Source organism: Cephus cinctus, unplaced genomic scaffold, assembly GCF_000341935.2.
Source record: "Cephus cinctus unplaced genomic scaffold, Ccin1 Ccin1_scaffold0857, whole genome shotgun sequence".
In the NCBI taxonomy this organism is placed as follows: domain Eukaryota; kingdom Metazoa; phylum Arthropoda; class Insecta; order Hymenoptera; family Cephidae; genus Cephus; species Cephus cinctus.
In genome coordinates this window covers 1,166,404-1,191,659 of record NW_014333443.1, presented here as the reverse complement: position 1 = coordinate 1,191,659, position 25,256 = coordinate 1,166,404, and the positions used below count along the sequence as shown (strand labels likewise).

Genomic DNA, 25,256 nt, shown 5'->3' with positions numbered 1-25,256 from the left:
CATTGATACAAATATATTAGGCGAAGAAATTCTCCATTAAAATAGATTGTGGCGTTATATATGAAACCCACATACTAAGAACCAATAATGCTAGTTGAAAGTCGACGAGTGGATTAAAAGAGCACCATGGGGGCGTTGCAATTCACAAGGTGGGAGACGATACCCGGATTATATATCTGAACATGTACTTGATCGGATGACCACAGTGCACTAAGAAATTGCTTGGCTATAGTTTCATTAATAGTAATCAACTTTTGAGCCTTTAATTTAATTATCAATAAGTATGTGAGTAACGTAATCGAAATTTCTGGAAAATCGATAATGTAACTTTGGAAAACGAAAATTGCATTTCGTTTTACTTATTTTAAGTGTTTGGCAAGTGCATTGATAATGATCATGCGGAAAAATGAATCAGTTTCTTTATTTTTATCAGAATAACATTTTTTTACTGTTATTTTCTTATCGACCGTGTATATTGTTATTTTCCAATCAAGTAACCACAGAGTTCATTGAAAATTGCATATGAGGAACTACTTGATTACATTGTTGCTCGACAATAATTCGTACTAATAGACATTGTGTTCTTTTTCAAAATTCATCAGTTCATTCTTAAACAAAAAAATGGCGTTATTGTTTCGCGTGTTTTCGATTCTCCCTTTGCTCTACTCAGTAACATCGCTGGAATTAGAAAATTTGTCAATAGCAAACGCAACCGATTATCCCATTTACTTTCCCGAGGAAAAGAGCCATATCCTGGAAATTCAAACTGACACGAAACAGTATTTTTCCAAAAAAGAAAGAGCGGTGCTCTCGTTCAAAAACAAGAATTCAAATATATCGAAAACCATCAGTAACAACGATTTGTACGACGCAATCGATTTAGATAAATTATTAGAAATTTGGGATCCAAAATCGATCGAGACCATTTCGCCAAACAAATGGGAGAGTCTGGAAATATCGGAAAAGTGCCGAGCGGAAGTATCGCTCTACGCGAGAAGTGCATCGCGCGGTGAGAATTGGGCTTTGAAAAGTAAGTAAAAATATATATAATACAACTGCGCCCTTTCGAAAGTGCATTCCATTGAAAATTACATATAAATATATGCTCATAAATATAGTATGCATTGCATATAAACCCACGAACCATTGTTATCGCCGTCATATAACAAGGAAGTATCTGGCCAACGGCTGAAAGTCGCAAAAGTTGCAAACTCGCCCAAGACCGGTCGCTGATCAACGGCGGCGTAAACTTTCTTTCGGCGCAGGTTGCCGCTGGTGTTCTCAGTATCGCTTTAAGGAAATCGTTGTCAATTCAAAAATATTTTATTGTATTATCCAACAAGACATTTTTTTTATTAAGGAAAGAATTAACGTATTACGCACTCTACACGTTGATCATTAAGCGCTATGAAAATAACCTTATCAAATATTTATACGAGTTTGGAGCCTCTGGAAATCAGCCTTATACAATCGAAGTGGTAAAAAGCGTAACATAGACACTGTCTTCTGCAACTAGTATGTACGTATATTGCATAAGTGTACGTAAGCTGGAATTACTTTCTTTTGGTAAATCATTTTGAAAATAACGAACAGCACGTAAGTGCATCAACTCTCGAGTGCATTCTATTATATTATATGTATATGTACGCACATGTTATTAGATGTTCATCACGTACGACAGTATGCACTTATAGACGCAAGTAGATATAACGATTTCGATGCAGGTAAAAGTAAATGAGATTAAACACGCGATGAAAGAGATGGATTTTAGTGTAATTATGTGAGAGAAGAAAGTGAGAGAGAAATTTTTGATTCGATCCTGACGTCATTGTTTTACTCAACAATTATATTTAATTCGATTTGTTATCTATTTTACTTATAAATTTTATTATTGGCCCAGTGCGATTTGAGAGCCGCGGTCGCGAAATGTTTCCTGTAGAAAGTGAGAAAGTGCTGAGCTCCTTTAGTGCAATATAGGATAGTCGTGGTTAGTTTCCTTGCAATGTTCGTCGAGTGGATGTATATGCACTTATTGCGCAACGCCTGGTTGCATTTATGAGGTGCACTTTATTGCACTTCCGAATTAATTGATATGCAACTTTATGTGGATTTGAGTTGGTATTATGCGTACATATACATTATATTTACATTCTGTTTTGTATGTTCTTTTTAGTGATCGATGCTAGCGGTAAGCACACGTGGGGATTATTTTTGGGAAGTGAATACTGGGTCGGGGCACCGGATTTGTGTCGTGAAATGCAACAGGGTTATTTGGATTTGATTTCCAACAATTTTATGAATAACAATGATACCATGGATTTACCACCATACGAGGTCAATGTGAATTCCGTTAGTTTGACTTTGACCATTCAAAAATATGGGATCAATGGCGTTAGTACTTTTATTTAACAAGGAAAATTTGACAATTTTGTAATTATACAATTTTTTTAATTTCAATACAACGTGTTTTAGACTCACAATATCACGCTTGGTCTATGCTTACCGTCCAGTTGTACTGTGCAGGATGTTATGAGAATTTTGATGATCTTCGATAAGGAAAATGCCAATCAAATTCCTCGAAAAATTACTTTCAATCACGTTCGTAATCTCTCGCAGGGATATTCAGTTTGGAATGATAAGACATTTTATATTTTATTGTAAGTCATCGATATATGTTTCTTTTTATATTCTCCTTTTGGATATCTCATATCTTATTTTTCTATTCAGAGTTGTGTCTGCTTTCGTTATACTTTTTGTCATTTTTGGAACCTTATACGACATCACTTTGAGGTATCGAGTTTTAAGGGCCGACGAAGAGAGAAAGAGGAATAATACTGTTTTAACGGAATTGAAAATTTTACGGCCAGGTGTTGATTTCAAAGAAGAAATTACTATTTCGAAATTGTGGTCGGTAAAGACTCATAATGGTTCTTTAAGTAAGTAAGCGCAGATTTGACAATTGAAAATCGAGATCTACATTTCCAACAAAAAATGACAAAAATTATGTTTAAATTAGGATACTTCAAAATTATTCTTATTTCACCAATTTTTCATAATTATTAGATGTATGCAATTCAAAGGACGTACCTAAACCATTGTCAGAAGCATTACTGTCATTCAGCCTGTTGCTCAATCTGTCAAAACTTGGCAGTCTGGATGTTGGCAACGACACATTGGCACCGATACACGGATTACGCTTCGTCTCATTATTGTGGGTTATTATGGTACATACTTGCCTATTAGCAAATGAGGTCTCGGGTAAGTGTGTCAATAACTTATATGCAGACTTACTCGGTAGAAACGCAATACCCTGAAGTTAGCGCGCCCATTTGAGTCTTATGGTAAAACTATGTTCAGTTGGTGCGTTTGGGCTAAATCACCTGGTATACATATCTACCATACTTTGACGTTTGAGAAATCCCAAAAATTAATAATACCCTACTTAAAATTTCAGACAACAAAGTGTTCAGACGCAGAGCCGAGGATGACTTTCTTTACCAGACAATCAGCAATGGCACCTACGCAGTGGATACGTTTTTCTTTATGAGGTTATAGGTTATGTTTGAAGAAATAAAAAATAATCACTCTTTTGCGAAAGCACAGTGGAATTTTTTCTTATACGTAATATTGTTTCTGCTTAGTGGATGTCTAGTTTCCTTCCTGTACTTTCGCACGATAGCCAAGCAGAGAATCCGCGAGATGAAAATAACACAGGGCTGTCTAGGGCAATTTCTACAATTTCTTGGAATGATGTGGTATAGATATTTCCGCTTAACACCACCATATCTTCTTGTTATTGGATTGATACAAGTTTCCATGAAATGGTATCACGATCATTCGATGATCGAACTGCCTGCCTTGGATCACGTGACATGTGAAAAATATTGGTGGCGAAATGCCTTGTATATCAATACCTATTTCGATATGGATGACAGAGTGAGATGAGTTTTGAAATCGAAATTTGAAAAAAATATATATAAATCATGAATCATGGGTACTCATGATTTTTACTTTTCATTATTACAGTGTATGGTTTGGAGTTGGTATTTGGCGAATGACACGCAATTCTATACCGTGGGAATAATTTTATTGATAATTGCAGCAAAGTAAGTGAACCATACGCAATTCAAATTTGACTTAGGTTGCTGTCCCGTGTATAGAAGACAGAACAGGAACGACGAAATCGGAAAAATAGTTTGGTTCTTGTTGACCAATCATCTTCGTTCCGAAAATGTTAAGCGATGCCGGGTTCCCCATGTACCATATTTTTCAGAAAACGGGCAGACATTCTAACCTCAAAACTTTGATAAATTTTACAAATTTCAAATCTTCGCATTTCAATCTGAACAATCTTATAGATAATTAATATTTAATGATTTTTCGAATAATATGTGTCATCATTATTGATTTTAATGAACGAAAAATAATTTTTACACTTTTCAAATTTTTGTTTATTCTTCTACATGGGGAACCCGGGCATCGTTTCACATTTTCGAAATGAAGATGATCGGTCAACCCCCATCAAACTATTTTTCCGATTCCGTCGTTCCTGGTCTGTCTTCTATACATTCGACTGCATCCTTAGTAACATTTTTATGAACATTTTTTTTACAGCCTTCTGCCAGTGGGAGCTGTTATTGCTGGCGTATTTTTAATTGTCTCCTGGATCGTAACAGCCCTCGTTACTTTACATGCAAAACACACACCGACGTAAGTATTGTCACGTGTATAAATGACAAAAAATAATTAATCCAAATAAAAATATTATAATTAATTTTTTTAATTTTTAGCATTCAAGACCCCTTTGCTCATTACGAGAGTCTATACGATAAGCCTTGGACTCGAATAGGACCATACTTAATAGGGATGGCGGCAGGGTGGTTCCTCTTTAAAATAAATTGTAAAATAAATATGAACAAGGTAAACAGAAATAATAAGTCAAAGTGCACTAGGATCATTGTAATAATAAATTTGTATAATTAATAGGCAATTATTGTATCTGGCTGGACATTATCTATAGCAACCATGCTTAGTATTGTTTATGGGCTGTATGGTAATATGTTCGGGCCCACGTTATCGGTAATGTATACAGCATTGTCACATTCTGGTTGGGCCTTGTGCGTATCCTGGGTCCTAATAGCATGCGTGACTGGCAACGGAGGTTCGTCTTTTATATATCTCAGTTATAATTTATTTTAAATGCATAACTCAGCTAATTATTTAATTGAATATTTTAATCGAATAATTATTTATTTCAGGTATTGTCAATACATTTTTATCCTGGAAATACATATATCCAATATCCAGACTGACTTATTGCGCTTATCTGGTACATCCAGCATTAATGAGAGCTATGATACTAAGAGGTGAAAGTTCGTTTCATCTGACACGTGGTTTAGTGGTAATAATTATTTTTACATACTATTTCATTTATTCATTATAAACGTCATTGACTCTGCCTTCGCAGTCCAGTCAAGTATAAATACTTTATTAGCTCCTGTTCAATTAATTTCCTAACGTGAATCACTACTTTACCTTTTACTTCCAGGCAATTTTATTTTTCGGAGTTACTGTATCCTCCTACGCAGTATCCCTCGTTTTAAGTTTACTCTTCGAAGCGCCTATGGTGTCGTTATTAAGGATCGTACATCCTTTAAGACAATGGAAAAGAGATTGATTGATTAATGCTAAATAATTAATATACTACACGCGTATACTTTCTTACTGAATAATTATACTAACTTACTATAAGCTTCAATTAAGATGCAAAATGGTTTTTCGATATGTGATTAATATATAGGTATACCGAATTACATTTTCTTAGATTATAAGCGGTATAGCGTGCAAGTGGTTGCATAATCTCTAGCGCATGTATATACGTATCTATGTACATAATAACTCATAAGCAGTGTCAATCACATCGTAATAAGTCTGCATAATTAGAATCACTTGACCGTGTAACTCGACTTATGAAATTTATGTAATTTTTTGTATAATTTTTTTTTAGAATTATCGTAAAAACAGAAGTGGCACTTGTCTGGGTTCGCGAATATTTTTTGGGACTTAACGTACCTGTTTACGAAAGGTAGTCACGGTGTTACGTGATTAATAATTAATTGTGCCTGTCTTCATTAAAGAATCTAATTTAAGCACGTAACTCGAAGCAGGTATTCGCTTTCATACGAATTTATATTTTGTAGACGTAGAACATCCTGCTACCCCTTCTCTCACAAAATTTCGTTTTCTCCATTACAGTATGTAATTAGTGGGTACTTTTTTGGGGACGGATGCGAAGGTAAAACGAGGTATAGAAAAAAAAAAAAAATAAAAAAATAAAAAAATAAAAAAATAGTAGAATTCCAGGAAAGACTGAAAATTTTTCGAAGACGAAGAGCTAGAAGTCATTAATCACTGGCGGTCTGACTTGTGCGAAAACGTTAATGGAATTGAAAGAGGGTTACCTAATTCAACGTAAATAAAAATGTGAATTTTGTTGATTTCGCGATGACGTTTTCTGCATTATCGTCTTTTCTTATATTTTTTTTTATGCCACCAGTCACACCTCAAACTCCGTCATCAGCGAGGACACTGACCTAATTATTTAAATATTTGAATTTATATAGAATTTGAATCTTTTTTTATTAAATAATTATTTTGACATACTTCATACAATAAGTACACACTTGATGATTTTTTACGAAATTCGTTCAAGTTATACACGGTATAATGTAGTCTAACGTAACGTGTGATTCACAGTCTTACTGCCTATTACGTTGGTTAGCCTTACGTAAAGCTTACATAAAAAATAAAAAATGATTCGTTACTAGGTGAAATGGTATTTAGTATTCTTTCGCATTTTTTTTTTAAATTTACCATGACGTCTACACCTAAGCTATTTTTTATAAGTTTTTATATGTGTACATATACCCGCTCGTATCTATGAGAAAAGATATAACCTATGGAATAAACGTTTATATCAGGTTATATATGTATGGTAATATATATCTCACAGTCAAGGGGTCCTTGCGCAATTGGAATCTCCTAGTACACTTGATATGTATCCACACGCATTTAGATAAAAATAGGAATATTTAGAAACGGAGAAAGTCTCAGGTATCATTTGTGGCTCCCAGTATAAGGCTTAGATATAAGTATTTTTTTTTTTTTAAATTTCTGTGATAGAATTTTTGTGTAGATGGTTGTGTATTGGAATGTTTCAAATAATTATGTGAATAATGGTTAATGTACAATTTATGCAGATTTTGTTATTGCTTTTTTCAACATTTAAATGTTCTAAAGTATATATTTGCTTTGTCATCAGAATTATAAATGATATAAAGATATTTTCTTATTACTATAGTAATGCGTATCCTAAATTACGTCTTATATTACTCAGATTAAGATTACTCTCGAATATTTTTTTCTATTAACATGTTTAAGTTGTGTATTTAATAATTTTTAAAAATTAACATACCAAGTTGTATTCTGCATCGTGCAATTTCATAATTTAGTTTGTTTCTCTCAGCCTTTAGTAATTCGCATCTGCATTTTATTGTTTAATATTTGTGAAAATTAGCTTTTAAAATAATAAAAAAAATATTGCCTTTGAGTTAGTCACCATAAATAATTAATTGCAATACAAAGAAACCATTAAAGATTCCAATGATGTTTACCACTTATTTTGAAAGTAGTGTGGTATAGTTTGGCTGAAGTCAAGTCAATATCTATATATAATTTGTGAAATTCCATAAAACGAATAAAAAAAATACGGAAATTGTGAATTTATACTAATAAATAGTAATTATTCTAATAAATGAATCTTAACGCTTCACGCAAAAATCGCGCGAAAGAAAGAAACGGCTGCCGCATACCTTTCGTTTAACAATAATTTCTCAATAAGTATAGTATGATAAATAATGTTCATATTTTTACAATAAACGTCTTAGATATTATATTTTCTGGTAATATATTCTAACGCATAGGTGAACTTGAAACCTTTTCCAAAATTAATGACATTTGACTAACTACAACCATTTGTCCTCTACCACCTATTTATACTCAACTTTAATAATGAATATCTGTTTAACGAGACGGTGAACAAATTTTATTTTGAGCTAGAAGACGCAGTTGATTAAGTTTTTTCGATTAGGCATTAAAAAAAGTATAGGGTTAACCTGATAGTATAATTCTACTATACTACCTTAAAGCAATACTGATTACTGGAACAACCTGTGTCTAAGACTAATTAAAAAAAAAACATGTTACAATTCATAAAATAATTAATAATAAATTTTTTAATCGAATCACAAACAATGTATCTTCACTTATTCAAATGATCTACTGTATTTCAATGTACGAGAAAGCTTTAGCAATAAGGATCATTGCGAGAGAGAAAAAAATGACAAGAAATGAAAGAAGTCTCAATTATTTGCACTAGCTTCTGGAATATCCATAACAATGATCCCGATAAACGGATAGCGCAATTTTTCAGCATGACTGCACCCCAGCCAATTATGAAGTCACTTTTTTTTCTTTTCTTTTTTTTTTTAATATCATGAAATTTTCCGTCGTTTGTGCAATGACTGTTTGAATCAATTGCACAAGTTCTAGAATGTCCCGGACTAGCATCATATTCGATGTACACATCCGATGTGTTCACAAGTGATAATCACGCGTAGTACAGTGGTAAAGATAGTTAAGACGAATGAAATTTGATCAAAAATATATTTCAAAATTCTAAAACGTAATACGAAATCGTGCAAAGAATCGCTATGGCGATTCCTTCAGATAAAAGACCGGAAGCTGACTTAACAGCCAAAGGTTGACTATCTAATTCGTGAGATGCTTGCGGGATAATATACGAAGTACTTTGCGAAAAAGATAAACAGGATATTCCCGTTTGGTTGACGCATTCAGGTCAAGTCTCTTACGCAAGGGACATACCTGCTTCTCCACACGATGACTTGCACGATTCTGATGACAGCAGTCATGTCAACTACTGACATGGAAATGGGAAAGCGAAAGATTTTCCTTAGCCTATTTTGAACGTGGTTCATATTTATATGTTATTCAACTGCGAATAGTATTATACTGTAAAATATTTTGAATGATTTATTTAGAAAAAAAAAAAATTAAATCATGATGTCCAGAAAACGCAGAATCTTCAAATGGCATGGTTGTCCATCAAACGTTCGTTGGATGTTATTTGGATGCACTGTGTTATCTATGAACAAGGGGAAAAGTGTTGTGATCTTTCGGAAGTAATTTGGAGTAAGGATATTTACTCAAATTATATTATCATTAGTGATTATTAATCGCTAGTCATTTTTTTTTAGTTATTTTTATAACTTTTTTACTAGGTTAGATTAAAGCCGAATTCTCAAATGAATTAATTGAACACATATTGACGGTAATGATTTTTTATATTCGCTAATGTATCAGAGTCTACTCATCAATTTCAATTATTTCAAAAATCCTCGCGATACATCTACGGCGCGCTTGAGAGTCAAATTTAAAATATTAAAAGAGCAGAAAGTCAATTTCGAAATTTTTTTATTTCATTCAAATTCTTCGTGATATTCAGATATGTGGTATAGAGATTCAAATAATTTTCTTAGCTATTACCATGGCGAATCGTCACTTTCGCTATCTTTTAAGGTCAAACCATGTCTCGGATCGCATTAACCAAATGAATGTGCGTGTCATCAGCGTTATTAGTAAAAGTGTGGAACAGAGCACGTAGTACATTATATCTATATATGTGTAGCAAGTCAGTGTATATATATATATATATATATATATATATATATAACGTATATACATATACATTATATATAAGAATGTGCGTATGGGACTCTTTCTTTCTCCTTCTCTTTCTCTTGCTTGGTCAGACCTGACTAGGTCCCAATGACCAGTACGATTCGTCTTCTTTCTTTACTTTCTCCCTCTCTTCCTCTCTTTCTGTAGATGGTTTTAAGTTTTCACTGTTCCCCCACCGTGTACCCGGTTTCCGCATAAGCGTGTACCTCCTCACTCTAACCGGACAGCTGAAATCATTTCTCTGCGAGCTAGTATGTCGTAGTCAATACAGTTCGTCGGTGGTTTATGAAGTCGAAGGATATCCGAAGTTCTGAAGAAAATTTGAAAAATTTAATTTTTCTATTTGGTTTTACCGTCGACTGCGGAGGCTGCGTCGCGCGTTGCGATAATCTGTGTGATGTGACGATTGAAACGGATTTCAGTAAAATACAAATTTTTGAATTGCAATTTTTCAAAGTTAATTTCAAGTTGAAAAATCGATTTTTCGAAAACCAACAACAAAAAAGGAATACAATGACATAATTATATTTTTGTTTTTGAAAAAGTTCGAAAGAAATTTCGAAAAGGTTTGATTGACATCGGATTTTTTGTCAAGTGTCAGAAAGGACAGAGGAAAACATAGTACGTGGGATTATTTTTTTTCAAAAATGTATACCGCCACCTGGATTCTTATTTTGTGGAGTTTGGTTGACGTCAATTTGGCTGATATCCAAAATGCGGATACGTTATTGGATATCGATACTGGAATATCGGAAGAGTCTCAAACTGGAGTCTATAACAGTCATCACACCAGAAGTATTCCAAAAATAAGAACTTCCGCTTCCGTTAATTGGACAACTCTACCGGAAATGTTGGACGTGTACAATTCACGAAATCTAATAGAAAATTGGGTTCGCGGAAAGTATCCAGTGGATTTGCAATGTGACAACGATATGACGCGATACGTCGAAGCTCTAAAAAATCAAGAGATTTGGGCACTCAAAGGTAAGGCATACGTCTTTCTTAAATTTTTTAGATCTAGAAACCATGAACAAGTTAAAAAATAATTTTGGTTAATTAAATCAAATAATTGTTAAGTATTAAAATACCAACATTTAATTATCCGTGTGTGCTATGGCGATAGTATTTCCTATCAATGCTTCATTCTTGAATGGATTTCATCATCTTACTTTTAAATCTCAAAAAATATGAAAATACGTATCCGTTTCATGGCAGGTTATTTCCATTTCGTCTTTTACATTGCGAAATTTTCAGCATATCCTGACTGACCAGTTAGAATTTATTATTCCAATAGAAAAGCTGCCTTGAGCTACAATCTACGATGACTCAAAATATTAACCAAGAATTAATATTTAATATAATATCAGTTATCTGAAACTTACTTAACAACCATTGCGAAATTACATGGTGAATATTGAAAATGAAAGGTTTCTTCCAAAAACAAAATGCAATTTTATCGTCTCCCGTTGTGAAATTAATAGCTGTACGAATTCCCACGAGTGAATAATTCACACGTTTTTAGAGAAGAAAAATTAAAATCAAGAACGTTCGACACAGATGGACCAACTTTCTCCGTGATTAGCGACAATAGTTTTTAGCCGTGTGAAATTTCAGATTCCTAACAAGATCATTAGGAAAGATCCAACATAATTCGTGATCCGCTTTCGTTTGAGCATTTCATTCAGTTATTATAGATATAGACGGTATACATAATGTACAAGTGACCATAAAATTGTAAAGAGCTGTATTAAAGAAGTTAGCTGTGTTGCATGTCCGAGGTAAAGCAGGCATGGGATAGAATGAATCTAAGTAGCAGTTGATTCGAGGACAATGCCATGAGTAGAAAAGATTCGCTTTCATCAGTCGTTTTACTTTCCTCGGTCAATGCCATTTTTACTCGCGCTTCGTTTCTCGCTGTTAACTATCTTGACACAATTGCCCAAGAGGGCTAATAAATTCCGTACAAATTTACCAGAGATAGTATCTTCGAAAGTACTTATTTACTCGTCATTATGGGCAGAACAGTTTATTTTCAAAAATGAGGTAACACTAAATAAACTCCTTTTGCCAATAAATTAGCCGTTGCGATTGTTATAACAAAATTTCAAGCATAATTTCATCTGGAATTATAAGTCTTGTCAGACACTGGAATGACCATGACTTTTTGATATTTTATAAAAAAAAAAGCAAATCCTGATGCACCACTCACTATTCATTCTTTTGTTTACCTACAATGTAATCTTCATATGGTAGCTTCTACGCATAAATAATCCATTTAAAAATTCTACAGCTAATAGGATGTCATCTTGTTATGTTATGTTATACAAATGGTTTTCGAAATTGTGAAACTTTGGGGTTAGGTAAATTCCATAAACATGGCTCAAAGGCGTTGCTAGACATTCTTTGAAGACATTATATACGTAGGTAATAGGGGACTTTTAATAGTGATATTTTCGAACGGTCCCATTGCCTAAAGGGCCTTGGAGATTGGTTCATACTTGAAAATGGGACGTTCGAAAGGTATATAAATCACTGCATTTTTTAATATGAAAAATTTAATAAAAATATAAGGTTCTAATAAGTATATTAATAAAAAATTATTTTAATTATTTATTAGTCAATAGCATATACTTTATATTTCTTTTTTAAACTTATTTCCTATTACGTACACAGTACGAAATTATATGTTCATTAGGTGTGGTCTTGGGGCCCTTTTTGAGCCTAGTTTGAATTACGTAATCTGAGATATTTTCACTTCAAACTTTTTCTCTGTTCCTTGAATGATCCCACCACTCAATCGCAATTTCTACATTATGATACCATAGAAAGTTCTGAGAAATCCTATCAAGTCGTAATTCCATATGATACTCGTGGGTACATCTAATTGACGTAATTACAAATTCAATTCTGTAATTTTAATCAGAATGAGTAATAAGCATCGGTTACATCTCATTCGATAGGCTTTGTTATTGCGGGAGGTATCACATACATATAAAAGTCGTAATTCCAATTGCAGTAGTCAGTGTTTTCATCAAGTTTACCGGTAGAAAGTTCAATCAAAAAATATCAGTAGCAATACGACATAATAAAAAAAGGGGCAGATAATTTTTCAAAATACTCAATAATCGAGGAAGTTACAGGACAAAAAGAAAATTGAAATTTTTACGTGAATTATATTTACCATCTTCACCTGTATATCTTGTACGTTAAAATATATGCGAAATTTCATGCATCAATCCCAGTGACACACTAACCGTCTCTGCATACATTTATGGATTCCTGGGTGTGAAATTGCGGCGGCTAGAATATGAAATTTTCGAAATTTTACGCGAAAGCATTAAGCTGCCATACTTAGGTGCTAAATATGTGTAATAATAAGTTATACCGTTAAGCCATTTCGTGAACTGAATTCCAATTGGTATAATGTAATATGTACATACGTCCACAAAAAATATATATATAGTATCGTTCCTCTCACCATCCTAGAGCACCTTTTTATAGATTTTGTTACAGTCAGTCATGGTCAACGTGCATTAATGCCGGAGGCATGCCGGATATAATAAAAAAATATATAAAAAGATAAAAAAGATGGCCGTCACTTTCTGTCTCGACACAAAATCCATAACGTTCGGAAACACGAAGTAGAAAGTATATGCTAAGGCACCCGGCCCATTAATACAGTTACGCAACGAGTTGGTTTATCGATTAAATTTTTTTTTCCAAATTCAAAATAGTCCACGTAGTCGTTGTTAGTATCACAATGAAAATAATGAATGCACGTCTGTTTCATTGTAAACGTTCATTAGGTTTCTGAAGATTTGGCATTGTTTATTATTATAGAAATTTTTTTTTATTTGATCAAATAAAATACTTGGAATATTATGGTATCTTAGACACTTGTGGAATCTTATAACTGGCGGGGCGACTATAAGCCGTGACGATCGGACAAGACAAATAATCGTGTTACTGATCGGACAACGAGAGACGTAACATTTTACCAGCTGAGAGCGAACATTTTCAATTCGTAACAATTAGAAAAAGAGTTTAGACAGCCAATCGACGTTAAATACTTTCACTCGGCGTTATAGTACCGGTGCCGTACCGAAAGTTTGAGTTTGGCGTCGCTTTCGTATTTCTGGTGAGATGTGGACTCGTGGAAAATTATGAATATCATATTCTCATAAAGTTCATAGCCACGTTCTCGAGATGAAGTTCCTGTTAGCGTTGGGCGTTAAGAAATTTAAATAATTTTTTGAAAGCATTCTTTACTAGACAGTCAATATCCAGAAATGTTCAATGTATGGTGTGGTACGACATTGGTATTTTGAAAAAAAAAAAATATTGCACGATAACCACCTTTATTTTATACGTCACGCGGTATGAAATTCGTATTTTTTATTTTAATTCCTAATTTTGTTTTTCGATAGAAACTTCAAAAAATAATATATATCGAGACCTTGGAACGGTTCTAAAATTGTACTTAACACGAAAATCTAGGTTACTAATTATGCACATTCGGTAACCCGAAGGCTGCACAAGTCTGGCAAATGTAATTGCTCAAGGACGTTTCACTCAAGCTATGCGACTCTTAGAGATGACAAAGTGACAGTAATTATAAGTTTCTTGCAATACGAGATTTTCACCGTCCATACGAAAAGGTCAGCCCGTCCATAAGATTTCGATACAACATCGATTTTGTTCCTGCTACATATCGATTTGAAAAATGACCACGTCACAAAATATCGTTGTGAACAAAAATATGGTAAAAGAGAAAGGCTCTCTCCGTCCAAAACACTTTCCCTAAGAACACGTGCACCCGTCCACATGTAAACGTACGTTTAAACACCAACGTAAATACAACAACATCGTATCGAAAATGATGACACGTGTAATGGCCGTCAGAAAAAATTTTTTAAAAGTCCTCATTTTCGCGCCACGTTCAAAAAACGTGTATAGCGGTATCAAAAGTATAAGATTTGTATCAGCTTGTTGATAACTGTAAAATATTTTTGTCTTATCAAAAAAACTACATTGGTTGTCAATATAAAAATTATCGTGTCAATTAGATACGTAACGTGACATAATACTATTTCACTATTGTACTTTGTATACTATTTTGTTTTACACGTCATTCTCGCCAATTTACTAATCACCCTTTTGGCAAATAGTCTAGACGAGAACAAGTCCGTGAACCTAGACACGCGACATATCAACCTCGACAGTGAATATAACCATGTACGTCCGTTCTCACGTAAGCTTCTATGTAACTTGGTACGAGCTAACTTTATAAACCGGTTGCACGCATGTAAGATATTGCACAGGCCGATATAACACACGATAATTATAATGGCAAAGACTGCATACTATTCCTTCACTTTTTCTTTATATTCTTTCTTGCGACAGATAAGGCGATCTTGACCATATCAGGTTTACACTTGGCATACATATAAGATTATGTAATTAAAAAAAGTCACCGATAAATTCTTTCAAGTAATTCAACATTGTTATATTATACCTAGCTAATTATTTATTTTAACAGAATTACGTTAATATATATTTATATTTACTATAATGTATATTTATATTTACGTAGCTTTATAAGTAATACAAAAATGGACATATATCATTGAATACTTGTGTAACATATGTAAACTCGGATTTTAACTACGAATTGATGAGATGACAGTAGCAAAATAGTTATTGGCAGTTCTGCATTGTCATTCATTGTCACTTTGGTATTTTATTACACATTACCATTGATAGGTTAGATTTCGATCTTGACTACTCAATAAGGTGTAATATGCTAAAGCATAGGTGTACACATGCGCTTAGATCATATCGTCGACCTGTTGATTCGTTATGAAATAAAATTTGAATTCGTTTAATAAGTTATATATGAATTTTGATATATTGACAAAGATACGTAAGAAATACAAAAGCGTGGAAACTAGTAACTGGTCTGTATTACCTTATTGCTTTTTAAGTTAGATCGATGGGTGATGAAGCTGATAGAAGAATTGAATGGGAGAGATTATCTTGAGATGAGATAATCTTCAGATAATACACTAAGGTGATATTACGCTTCTTGACAGAAATTTCTAATCCTATCTAGGCCGCCTAATGTATCTTCCTAGTATATTAACGGATCGTGTCTCTCAGTTTAATATCTAAGAAATCATTGTTTTGACGTAACGTCACGATTACGACTATATAATGTGTACGTGTAGATCTCGGAAGCGGTGAACGTGTCTCGTCAGAGCTATTAGATAATATTACTAACTTCCCGAGTGGAGAAAGTCTTACCTCATTTCAAAGATGCATGCATTCAACTGACAAATTGTGGCGTTATTCACATATCTTATGTATAATGTATATGTGGATTTATTGCACGCGAGTAGCTATATTGTATATCATTAGCTGGATATATATGTATATATTCACTCAGTATACCTGTAATAAGGTATGATCTCGTTGAAAAATCTCATTAAAGAATTTCATGTCATTCGGCGGCAAAATGATGTTTTGTATGATTTCTTCAATTCTGCCAATAATCATTTTAATCATTGTAATCGACATGACAATTATAAGTCATACGTTCACATAGTAAATCGCGTGTGCGATTCTATCGAAATTAATATCTAGGGTCTGTGCCGCAGTCATTTTTCACGTATGGGAATTAACCTTAATTGCTAATCTATTCGACGCCTCCATAATATTTGTTAAGACGTAAACGCGGATACTGAGAGATGAGAGAAGGTAGGTCAGACGGTCGGCAGCACTGTCAATCTCCTATTATGGTGAATTTTTATGACAGCTGTGTTGTTATTATTATTCACGATGCTTTCGCTCTCGGATTATAATTTCTTAGCGGAAGTCGTAAGACCCGAACAAGGATACTCCCATTGTTTTACTTAATCAAGAGACTCTGGTGATGTCAAATTAATATTTATAGAAATAGAGGAACAAGTGGTGAAAGCGACAAATGATTTTCTTTCTTGTTTGTTCTCATTCTTTTTTATCCGGTTTATCCGTTTGATATACGTGGTGAATCTTGGTGTCCTGGGGAATTTCAATGAAATCGAAGCAGGAAAGCGTGTCGCCATTTTCTTTCGAATTTTTGGACATTTTTACCAAGTTGGTAAATTTTTGTTGATCTACTTTGTAAACTGTAAGGAAATAGATTTTCTATGCTTTTCTTCTCTATTCGTGATATGTCACTGCGTCTATAGATATTTTCTATTCCGTTGGTACCGCTATGCACGCATGCATTAACACGTGTTATCCCGTGACTTATTACGGCCGAGAAAATAGAAAGACATTCGGCCTGTTTGCATTCACACAAAGCGACCGTCGTCGTTCAATGAGCACTGGTCATCATCGAATGACCCACTTGTGCAGCAGGAAGACTTTCCCTGCGCTTCGAGCGGAGGACACTTCCGTTTCGAGTCTGACCAATCCGATTGTAATATACCTAGAGTTTATCGATAGTTACCAAAATAGTATGCAAATTTTTGGAAATTCTCTAAAAATCCTCATTCGCAAGATATTTTGACTCAAGTTTATGTACGTACACGTGTATGTATATTGACGATGTGAAATTTTACTAGCAGATATCGGAAGAGTCACGAAATAAAAATTGTAATTATTTATTATAAAAAAATTTTTTAACAAAATTAATTTTCTAAGCTAATTACTATGCTACCTTTAGTAAAAATGACCGTTGCCTATAGTGCTTTGTCAAATTTAATCAATCGTAAATTATTGAAAATTGACATCAATGCTACTTACTTTTATTTACCCGTTACAAACGTTGTAACTGATAATGACTTTTAACCTGGAAAAACTTTGGTTACGAATTAAATGAAATTTTTTCTTTCAGTCGATGACGCTTCGGGACGATTCACAAATGGCTTTTTATGGGGCAATTCTTATTTCACTGGATCTGCGACAGAATGCGCTTATATCAGTCGTGACTATTCGAAGAAGAATGAAAAGTACGTACCCACGTTTACAGAGGCTCGCCAATTTACAAGTGAACCAAAGAAAAAGGCAAACACTGGATTAAGTGGTGCGAGTCTACTGCCACCTAGCGTTTCGGATCGGCCGCCATTCGAACTTGGATTTTATATGATGAAAATCAAGATCAATGGCACAATAGCTCCTGTCGTAAGGATTGCGATAATTACGAAGGAATATATAGATATATCATAAATCAAATAACCTACAATTCTTCTTAGACAAGGACTATCCACCTGGGAGTGTGTCTGCCATTCTCTTGCACTGCGTCGGACGTCCATGTAATTGGCAGAGTGGCATCGAGCGAAAGCGCATCGCGACATTCGTCAATAGAGAGTGTACGCGATCAGCACAATCTATATGACATGTTTAGCGATCCAATATTCTGGATTTTATTGTAAGTAATCTTTGATTAATTAACACTAATTGAATTTTATTATTTAGAGTGGATTTAGCACGAGACTATTATATTTGTTACAGTGGCGTAAGTTCTGTGGTACTGATCTTAATGATAGGAGGTACCGGATACGATGTATATTTATCAAGAAAATTAGCTGAGAAATGGAGAAACTATGATTTGGAGAAGTCAGCTAAATTAGCGCAAGAATTAGCTAATGGGAATGGCAAGTCTTTGACTGGTAAGAATTATTTAAAAATTATTTAATTAATTCAATATCATCTTAATGGACACACAGAGCGGTCACATGTATTATATGTAAAATATATATTATTAATTGCGTATAACGAACTTATATTAGTTACCATATGCCCCATTCAGTAAATATTAACGAACAATTTAATTCTTCTCAATGACCATCAAAACTGACAGCCGTACGACGTGGACGGAAACTGAACAGTGACGTAGTATTATTATTATATTTCGCAGCTTTTCAAGGTAAGGTCTACCTTCCTGTTCCAGTATCAGATCCAGTTGTGAACGCATCCAATAGAGTGAACAACAATAACAATCACGAGGATAGTTTACCAACGCCAACTCCAGAGTTGAAAAAATTGAGTAAGTATTCTTAATCGCCAATAACTTCATATTAGAAGCTAATTTAATCCTTACTCTGATAACACTATTTCTTACGCTTAGGTATTCCAGAGGAATTGTTATTATCGTTTTCGATTCGCGCCAACATGAAAACAATTTGTGACAATTCCGTCGGCAATGATACCATAAGCACTGTACACGGGTTAAGAGCCATATCTATGGCGTGGGTAATTCTAGGACATACTTGCATAGTGGTTTTCAAGTATTCAGATAACATGGAGTACCGTAAGGTTGTCGAGAAGAGATTTCTGTTCCAAACCGTGACCAATGGAGCTTTCAGCGTCGACACGTTCTTCTTCATGGGTGGACTTCTCGTCAGCTTTCTCTATTTTCGAACAAACGCCAAGGGCGACCTCAATAAGCTGACTCAAGGTACTAAAGGATTCGTGGCGGGAAGTTTGAAATTCGTTGGCTTCCTGGCGTACAGATTCTGCCGACTCACTGCGCCCTATATGTTTGTACTGGGTGTCGTGGAAGTATCGATGAAATGGTTTCACGCTAATTCAGTTTTCGAACCTCCAACTGCTGATCATTACAACTGCCCAAATTATTGGTGGCGAAATTTACTCTACATCAATACGTTATTCCCCGTGGATCAAATGGTAAATGAATACGTTATACCCATAGCAAACAAAGTTTATGTACTGTAGTGCTATTGGCAGTACACGTGATTACTGGCATACTTGATTAATAATATTTCATACGATCTTTCGTTTATTACAGTGCATGCTATGGAGTTGGTACGTTGCTGACGATACCCAGTTTTACATAGTTGGAGCCATAATGCTAATAGTGGCTACCAGCCATTTCAAAATAGCTGCTTTCTCTCTGGTGACACTATTAATTAGCTCCTGGTTAACTACTGGTTATATAGCGTTGGTTAATAACCATATGCCAAGTTCGGATGACCCTCTGGCACTATTTGATAAGATATACGACAAACCATGGACGAGACTTGGTCCATATTTAATAGGAATGTCTGTAGGATATCTACTATACAGAACAAATTGTAAAATTAAGATGACGAAGGTATGTGCATATATATCATAAAATAACAATTTCTTAACACGTTATCAACGATACCTAACCAAACATTTTTTTTTGTTTCTAAAAAATTTAGGCTGCTGTCACTGTCGGTTGGATTTTATCCATAGCATGTTTATTAAGCTTACTTTATGGATTGTACGAAGCCGAATTGAGTCCTGCAGTCGCAGCTGCTTATTCGTCCTTGAGCCACAGTGCATGGGCATTAGGCTTATCATGGATAGTGATAGCATGTAGCACTGGATACGGAGGTAGAATATTCTGGGTGACTTTTAAATCATCCTTATGAAATATTAATTAAAATTTTTGTTTTTCTAGGATACGTTAATGACATATTATCAGCACCTATTTTATATCCCTTCAGTAGAGTCACTTATTGTGCCTATCTCGTGCATCCAATAGTAATCCGATTGACTGCCATGAATTTGGATTCACCATTTCATTTGGGAAAAGATACCATGGTGAGTATCGATACTACCTATCGAATAATTAATATAAAACTCAATTAATTGACAAGATATTAAATACTCATGTTATCAATTTATTCCTGCAGATGATCACGTTCCTTGGTCAAGTAGTACTTTCTTATGTCCTATCGTTCGTCATATCAGTATCCTTCGAAGCACCAGTAGTGAGCATGCTGAAGATTCTTGCGCCAAGGAGAAGGAAGAGGTTCCAATAATAATAATACGCGACAACGTAAAATCCTTCGATCAGTTGACGAGTACCCAACGTGTTTAATAAACAATTATTTATATAAAAAAAAAAATAATACTCCTCGTACTCGACTACATGTATCAGATGCCAGGGGAAGGGTAGTGAATTGTAAAATTGATATAGTCCACGTTACGTAATGCTTACCTGACTGTCATCACTATGACGTCAAGTTCATGTCTTTTCCTTGGTCTCGTTTGTCCACTTTGACACTTCATGATTGTTATCAAGTATCACCTCGACTAGTGTTTTTCCACGAAAAACTCTTGCATCTATATTTTTATCCTATTTGCTGTTCACTTTCTTCTTTTTTTTTTATACTCAATGCTAGCTGTCAAATAAATTATTTACTATTTCTACTGTATTCTATTTTATATCTAAATCCAACTTCTTATGATAACTTATTAGGCTGGATCCTCCATATTCTTATGTCTGTGGGAGACGTTAGGTTAATTGGAAAAAAAAAATATACACACACCATTGATCTAGTATGATAACATCATTTTATTATATTTAAATTGAAATCGGTTATAAATTATGGTGATGAGTTTGAATACTAGGACTAGGACAAATGGTTCTCGCTGCTTTGCTCTGTATACTTAATTGTTGTTTTTATGGTTGCTGTTGTTTCAATAATTCGATCGCGATTAATTTAATTAATTTCCTTTATCACCCCCTCCCACCCCCTTCCAGGCATCCCCTCGCTATTTCTACGCGCACACACATACAGGCATACACAGACTCGCGCGTACGTACTAGTAATTAAAAAAAGGAAATAATTAAAAGAATGCGTCCACGCGAGGGCGCGTTATTTTTTTTTTATTTTTTTTTTCTCATCACGCAAATCTCTGTTCGTACGTCAGCACAGTCACGTGGTCCGTTGGATTGTTTTTCATCATTGAAATTATGTAACCACTGACAGGCACGAGGGAAAACATACGTTTTCAGAAAAAAAAAATATGCTGGTAATACTAAGACTAATAATAATAATAATATTAATAATAAATAGTCCTTCCCCCTACTTTAAGGGAAAGGTCTTTGACACGTCGAGGGGAAAGGAGAGGGGAGAGAAACGAGAAAAACGAAAAGAAAAGAATGCATGAGAATCACAAGAAGTTGGCAGTGGTTGAAACTGAGTATATAACGATAAAATGACTTTTATTTCCTTGACGTTGCCAGCAACGTAGGAAAGTCATGGGAAAATTATGGTCGGTGTACGTAAATCAATTTTTTTCACCTATTTTCATTAACACCACGTGGGACAGTGTCACCGGAATTCTTTTTAGTATAATTGACGAGGAAAAAGCGAGGGAATTTTTTTTTTGAAAGGTGAAGAGAAATGAAAAAATTTTGAAAAAAAAAAAGAAAAAAACCAATCGGTGTGTATATCACGGTCGTACAAGCCCCCTGTCACTTTCTATCACAATTAGTAGCAATTAATAAATTACACAGCACAGCCAACGACCCACACAACAGATTTATTTATCGTATTGTATATGCATGATAATCATTAGAGGTCACAGAACACGGGCAACAATGCGTGTCCTGTAATGAACGCGCACGAGGAAGAACTCAGTTTACTCGAAAAGTTTAATGCATCCGTCACGTCAGGTTTACCTAGTACATATGGTATATGCGTATGAAAGAAAAAGAAGAAAAATCATGGTAATCGGTTTTGCTTTTATTCTTAATAACGCTTTATGGATCTATTTGCTTTCGTTTGTGACGTCACAGTGTATGCCTTATCAGTGATAACTAATATTTATTATCCCTTGTCACTTTCATATGCACCCACGCGCATTTACACTGTTCCTGTCTCGCCCTCTCGCCCTCTCTCTCTCTCTCTCTCTCTCTCCCCCTGTATTCACTTCATTCGCTCTTAGTCATTTATATTCGTGTTTCTTTCTCTCTTGCACTCGTACCAAAGATACGGTGATTCGATTAACGATTGAAAAAGAAAATTTGTTTTTCATGCTTTCAAGGTGGACAGGATGAAATCGATCGTTTTATCGAATTTACGTCAAATACTCTTTGTATGTACGATGAATTTATGATATCCGTACAAAAAGAGGACTCTGACTATGGTTAGTAGAAAACGATTATTTATTTAGTAGCAAAAACGTTTTTTTTTTTTAGGAAAAAAGTCATGATCGATAATGATTATCAAAATGAATTTTTGTTTGTTTACGCGAGTGGGGAAAATTAAAAGAATTTTGGAGAAAAGAAAATGTATAAGTTGGGTTTATATTGCACTGTGGGAATGTGATGATTTTTTTTTGTTATTTAATTCGGACAATTTATAAGATCCATATGGAATACGTTTGGTTTTTATTTGTATAATTAGTATTGTATGTGGAGTTTATTCATACTTTTTGTTTCTCTTTCGTTTATTAATGCATATGTTTTGTATGTACGTATGTATGTCTGTACGTGCATACGTTTTCATTGCTATTGGCTAATTGCATTCTTATTATTGATGGTTATCGATACTAAATAATTAATTGGATATTTCGATTGTGTAGCTTATGTTTTTCTCTCTCGCTTTCTGGATTATCGTTAAACATATCTTTTCATTTTTTTTCCCAAATATTATTTTCAACGCCCAACTCTTATCTCCCAAAGTTATTGAAACTTTCTTCGAACACTTTTTGGCATCCATTACTCTTTCTTGGTGTAGTCGCAACTGCATGTTAAATACCAAATTAATTGTTTTCGTGTTCAGTTAGTTACAATTGCAAAATCACGTAGCTGCAAAGTTTATATCTGCGCGTGAATTTAATTTTATAATTTCAAAAATTCTGAGTAACTCCTTTTTTCCTATCGATCTTTTTTATTTCTGATAACTTTTTTTTTCATTTCGACGACTTGCCACGATACTAGAGAGTCTCGGCACGTAAAAGGCACTGTCTTTTCTGACGATGGTAGATTTTCGAAAATTCCGAGACTCTCCTGCCTCTCTCCTTCGCCCCTTCTGGTTTCCAGTAAACACGAGCATAAACATATTACGCATTTCTCAGTGTCGTTTCAAATTATCATTTTCGACTGTATCCATGTTAATTATTTTTTTAAATCTTCCATTTTTGTGTGAAAATCACATTTTATATTTTACTTTACATAAACTAATCCAGTCTGTTGTTCATTTGTTGAGTCTATACAGTGCGTACAAAGATTTAATTCTTATTACTTGTTTAAAAAATTTGAATTTCCCGCCTACCTTTCGAATATTTATTAAGAGACTCGAGTATCTCGATGCATAAATATAGATATAAAAAATTTTGACAAAATTCCACCACGCGTAATTGCAAGCACCAGTTTTCATCCTGACGTAAACAGATGCAACCGAAAAGTGTTGTAGGATATTTCGAGAAATTTTATTTACTTATTTATTTCCCTATCAGTCTTTTAAGTTTTTTTTCTTTTTTCTTTCATTGGAATTTGAAAACAGCGATAAGGCATGTTAAGTGTATTTCAGTTGTTCCTTGAACTTTCCGTTCTCGCCTTCTAGTTTCCGTAGTAATTTTCTTTTGCTTCGGTCACATCTGTTTGCGCCATTAAGGACGAATAATAAACAAAAATTTTCTTACTCGTTACATCGAAGAGGTACAATCATTCTAATAAATAGTAACAATTTGCATACATCTTCTAAAAAATCAGCATCGAGAAAAGAAAAGGGAACTATATCGAAAGTCAAAAATTCACGAATAAAAGACATCGTTTTAAATATTAAAAAAAAAAAGCGATCAAGCGATCAATAGCGATCAGCTACAAGGAAGAGACCTTGCACTACTATTTTATGTTCAGTGTTGCCATTTTGTGACTTAAAAAATTTCACAATTTCACAAACGCGCCACACGTGCTTTTTCATACTCTTCTCACTTCTATCACACTCTCGAATTATTTAAGTAAAGAAGACAAGAAAAAGGTGAGAAGCCATACAAATCAATAATTATTATAATGTCGACACAGCCAAATCTTTGTTTAAACATTTGTTTCCCCATGTTGGCAGTTCCGATAAGATAAGTTAGTTCAATAATAGAGCGTGTTTACGTTTAACACTGTACCTCTTGTTTTCTCGTTACTTTTTCCCTTCGATCGTCCATGCTTTTTTTTTTCAATTTCTCCTCGCATTCGTTTTAATACTATACTCGCTCGACAACATTTTTACACCCAATTTCCTACTCTGTTTCTCTCATTCCCTCTTTATCTTTCATTCTCTCTCTCTCTCTCTCTCTCTCTCTCTCTCTCTCTCTCTCTCTCGTTCGCTCGCTCTTCTTACAGACGCACTTCTCGCATCCAAGAAGCGACATATTATATCCATTTGTTACTTTTATTGATTAACAAAACTCGAGTGACAGCTCACGATCATTTCCGGTCTACCGACGTAGAAACACAAGCGTTTGGTAAAGATACAGCATTTTCGTATTTCAACGAAATAAAATTGTCCCACGACAGAACAAAAATGAATATTTATAATTTACATCGTTTCACTCCTAGCGCTCGTATCAATTGTTAACTCAATAATCAATATATGGGAAATAATCGCGCAACTTCGTCACTTCCGCTCGTCCAGACGAGTCCTCCGCTTCCGTTCCTCCCCCCCCCCCCCTTT

At 34.3% G+C, this 25,256-nt stretch overlaps 2 protein-coding genes across 4 annotated transcripts; both read left to right on the top strand.

Annotated features, from left to right (window-relative positions):
• The first annotated feature begins 184 nt into the window (after positions 1 to 184).
• Positions 185 to 6,349, top strand: LOC107270939 (nose resistant to fluoxetine protein 6). 2 transcript variants are annotated; one of them, XM_025088193.1, is made up of 14 exons: positions 911 to 1,030; positions 1,119 to 1,519; positions 2,174 to 2,391; positions 2,473 to 2,657; positions 2,728 to 2,936; positions 3,064 to 3,258; positions 3,455 to 3,548; positions 3,642 to 3,936; positions 4,027 to 4,106; positions 4,615 to 4,710; positions 4,791 to 4,920; positions 4,987 to 5,161; positions 5,259 to 5,401; positions 5,549 to 6,349. In XM_025088193.1, the coding sequence occupies exons 3-14, from the start codon at positions 2,257 to 2,259 to the stop codon at positions 5,675 to 5,677; spliced, it is 1,866 nt and encodes a 621-aa protein (XP_024943961.1). In that variant the 5' UTR covers positions 911 to 1,030; positions 1,119 to 1,519; positions 2,174 to 2,256; the 3' UTR covers positions 5,678 to 6,349. The 2 variants fall into 2 exon arrangements, with proteins under 2 accessions (XP_015601895.1, XP_024943961.1); XM_015746409.2 differs by lacking the exon at positions 1,119 to 1,519 and having other exon boundaries at positions 185 to 1,030.
• Positions 6,350 to 9,986: 3,637 nt separating this feature from the next.
• Positions 9,987 to 20,702, top strand: LOC107270938 (nose resistant to fluoxetine protein 6). 2 transcript variants are annotated; one of them, XM_015746407.2, is made up of 10 exons: positions 9,987 to 10,803; positions 17,699 to 17,985; positions 18,057 to 18,232; positions 18,316 to 18,473; positions 18,722 to 18,850; positions 18,932 to 19,491; positions 19,613 to 19,918; positions 20,010 to 20,184; positions 20,252 to 20,394; positions 20,487 to 20,702. In XM_015746407.2, exons 1-10 carry the CDS (start codon positions 10,467 to 10,469, stop codon positions 20,613 to 20,615), a joined length of 2,400 nt encoding a protein of 799 aa, XP_015601893.1. In that variant the 5' UTR covers positions 9,987 to 10,466; the 3' UTR covers positions 20,616 to 20,702. The 2 variants fall into 2 exon arrangements, with proteins under 2 accessions (XP_015601893.1, XP_015601894.1); XM_015746408.2 differs by having other exon boundaries at positions 9,991 to 10,803; positions 18,755 to 18,850.
• Positions 20,703 to 25,256: the final 4,554 nt, after the last annotated feature.

Bases quoted from the DNA above. Each gene is read 5' to 3' on its own strand.
- LOC107270939 (XM_015746409.2), top strand. From the start codon at position 622: ATGGCGTTATTGTTTCGCGTGTTTTCGATTCTCCCTTTGCTCTACTCA. The intron at 2,937-3,063 runs GTAAGTAAGCGC...CATAATTATTAG, and splicing joins GACTCATAATGGTTCTTTAA to ATGTATGCAATTCAAAGGAC. The intron at 3,937-4,026 runs GTGAGATGAGTT...TCATTATTACAG, and splicing joins ATTTCGATATGGATGACAGA to TGTATGGTTTGGAGTTGGTA.
- LOC107270938 (XM_015746407.2), top strand. From the start codon at position 10,467: ATGTATACCGCCACCTGGATTCTTATTTTGTGGAGTTTGGTTGACGTC. The intron at 18,851-18,931 runs GTAAGTATTCTT...TCTTACGCTTAG, and splicing joins TCCAGAGTTGAAAAAATTGA to GTATTCCAGAGGAATTGTTA. The intron at 19,919-20,009 runs GTATGTGCATAT...TAAAAAATTTAG, and splicing joins GTAAAATTAAGATGACGAAG to GCTGCTGTCACTGTCGGTTG.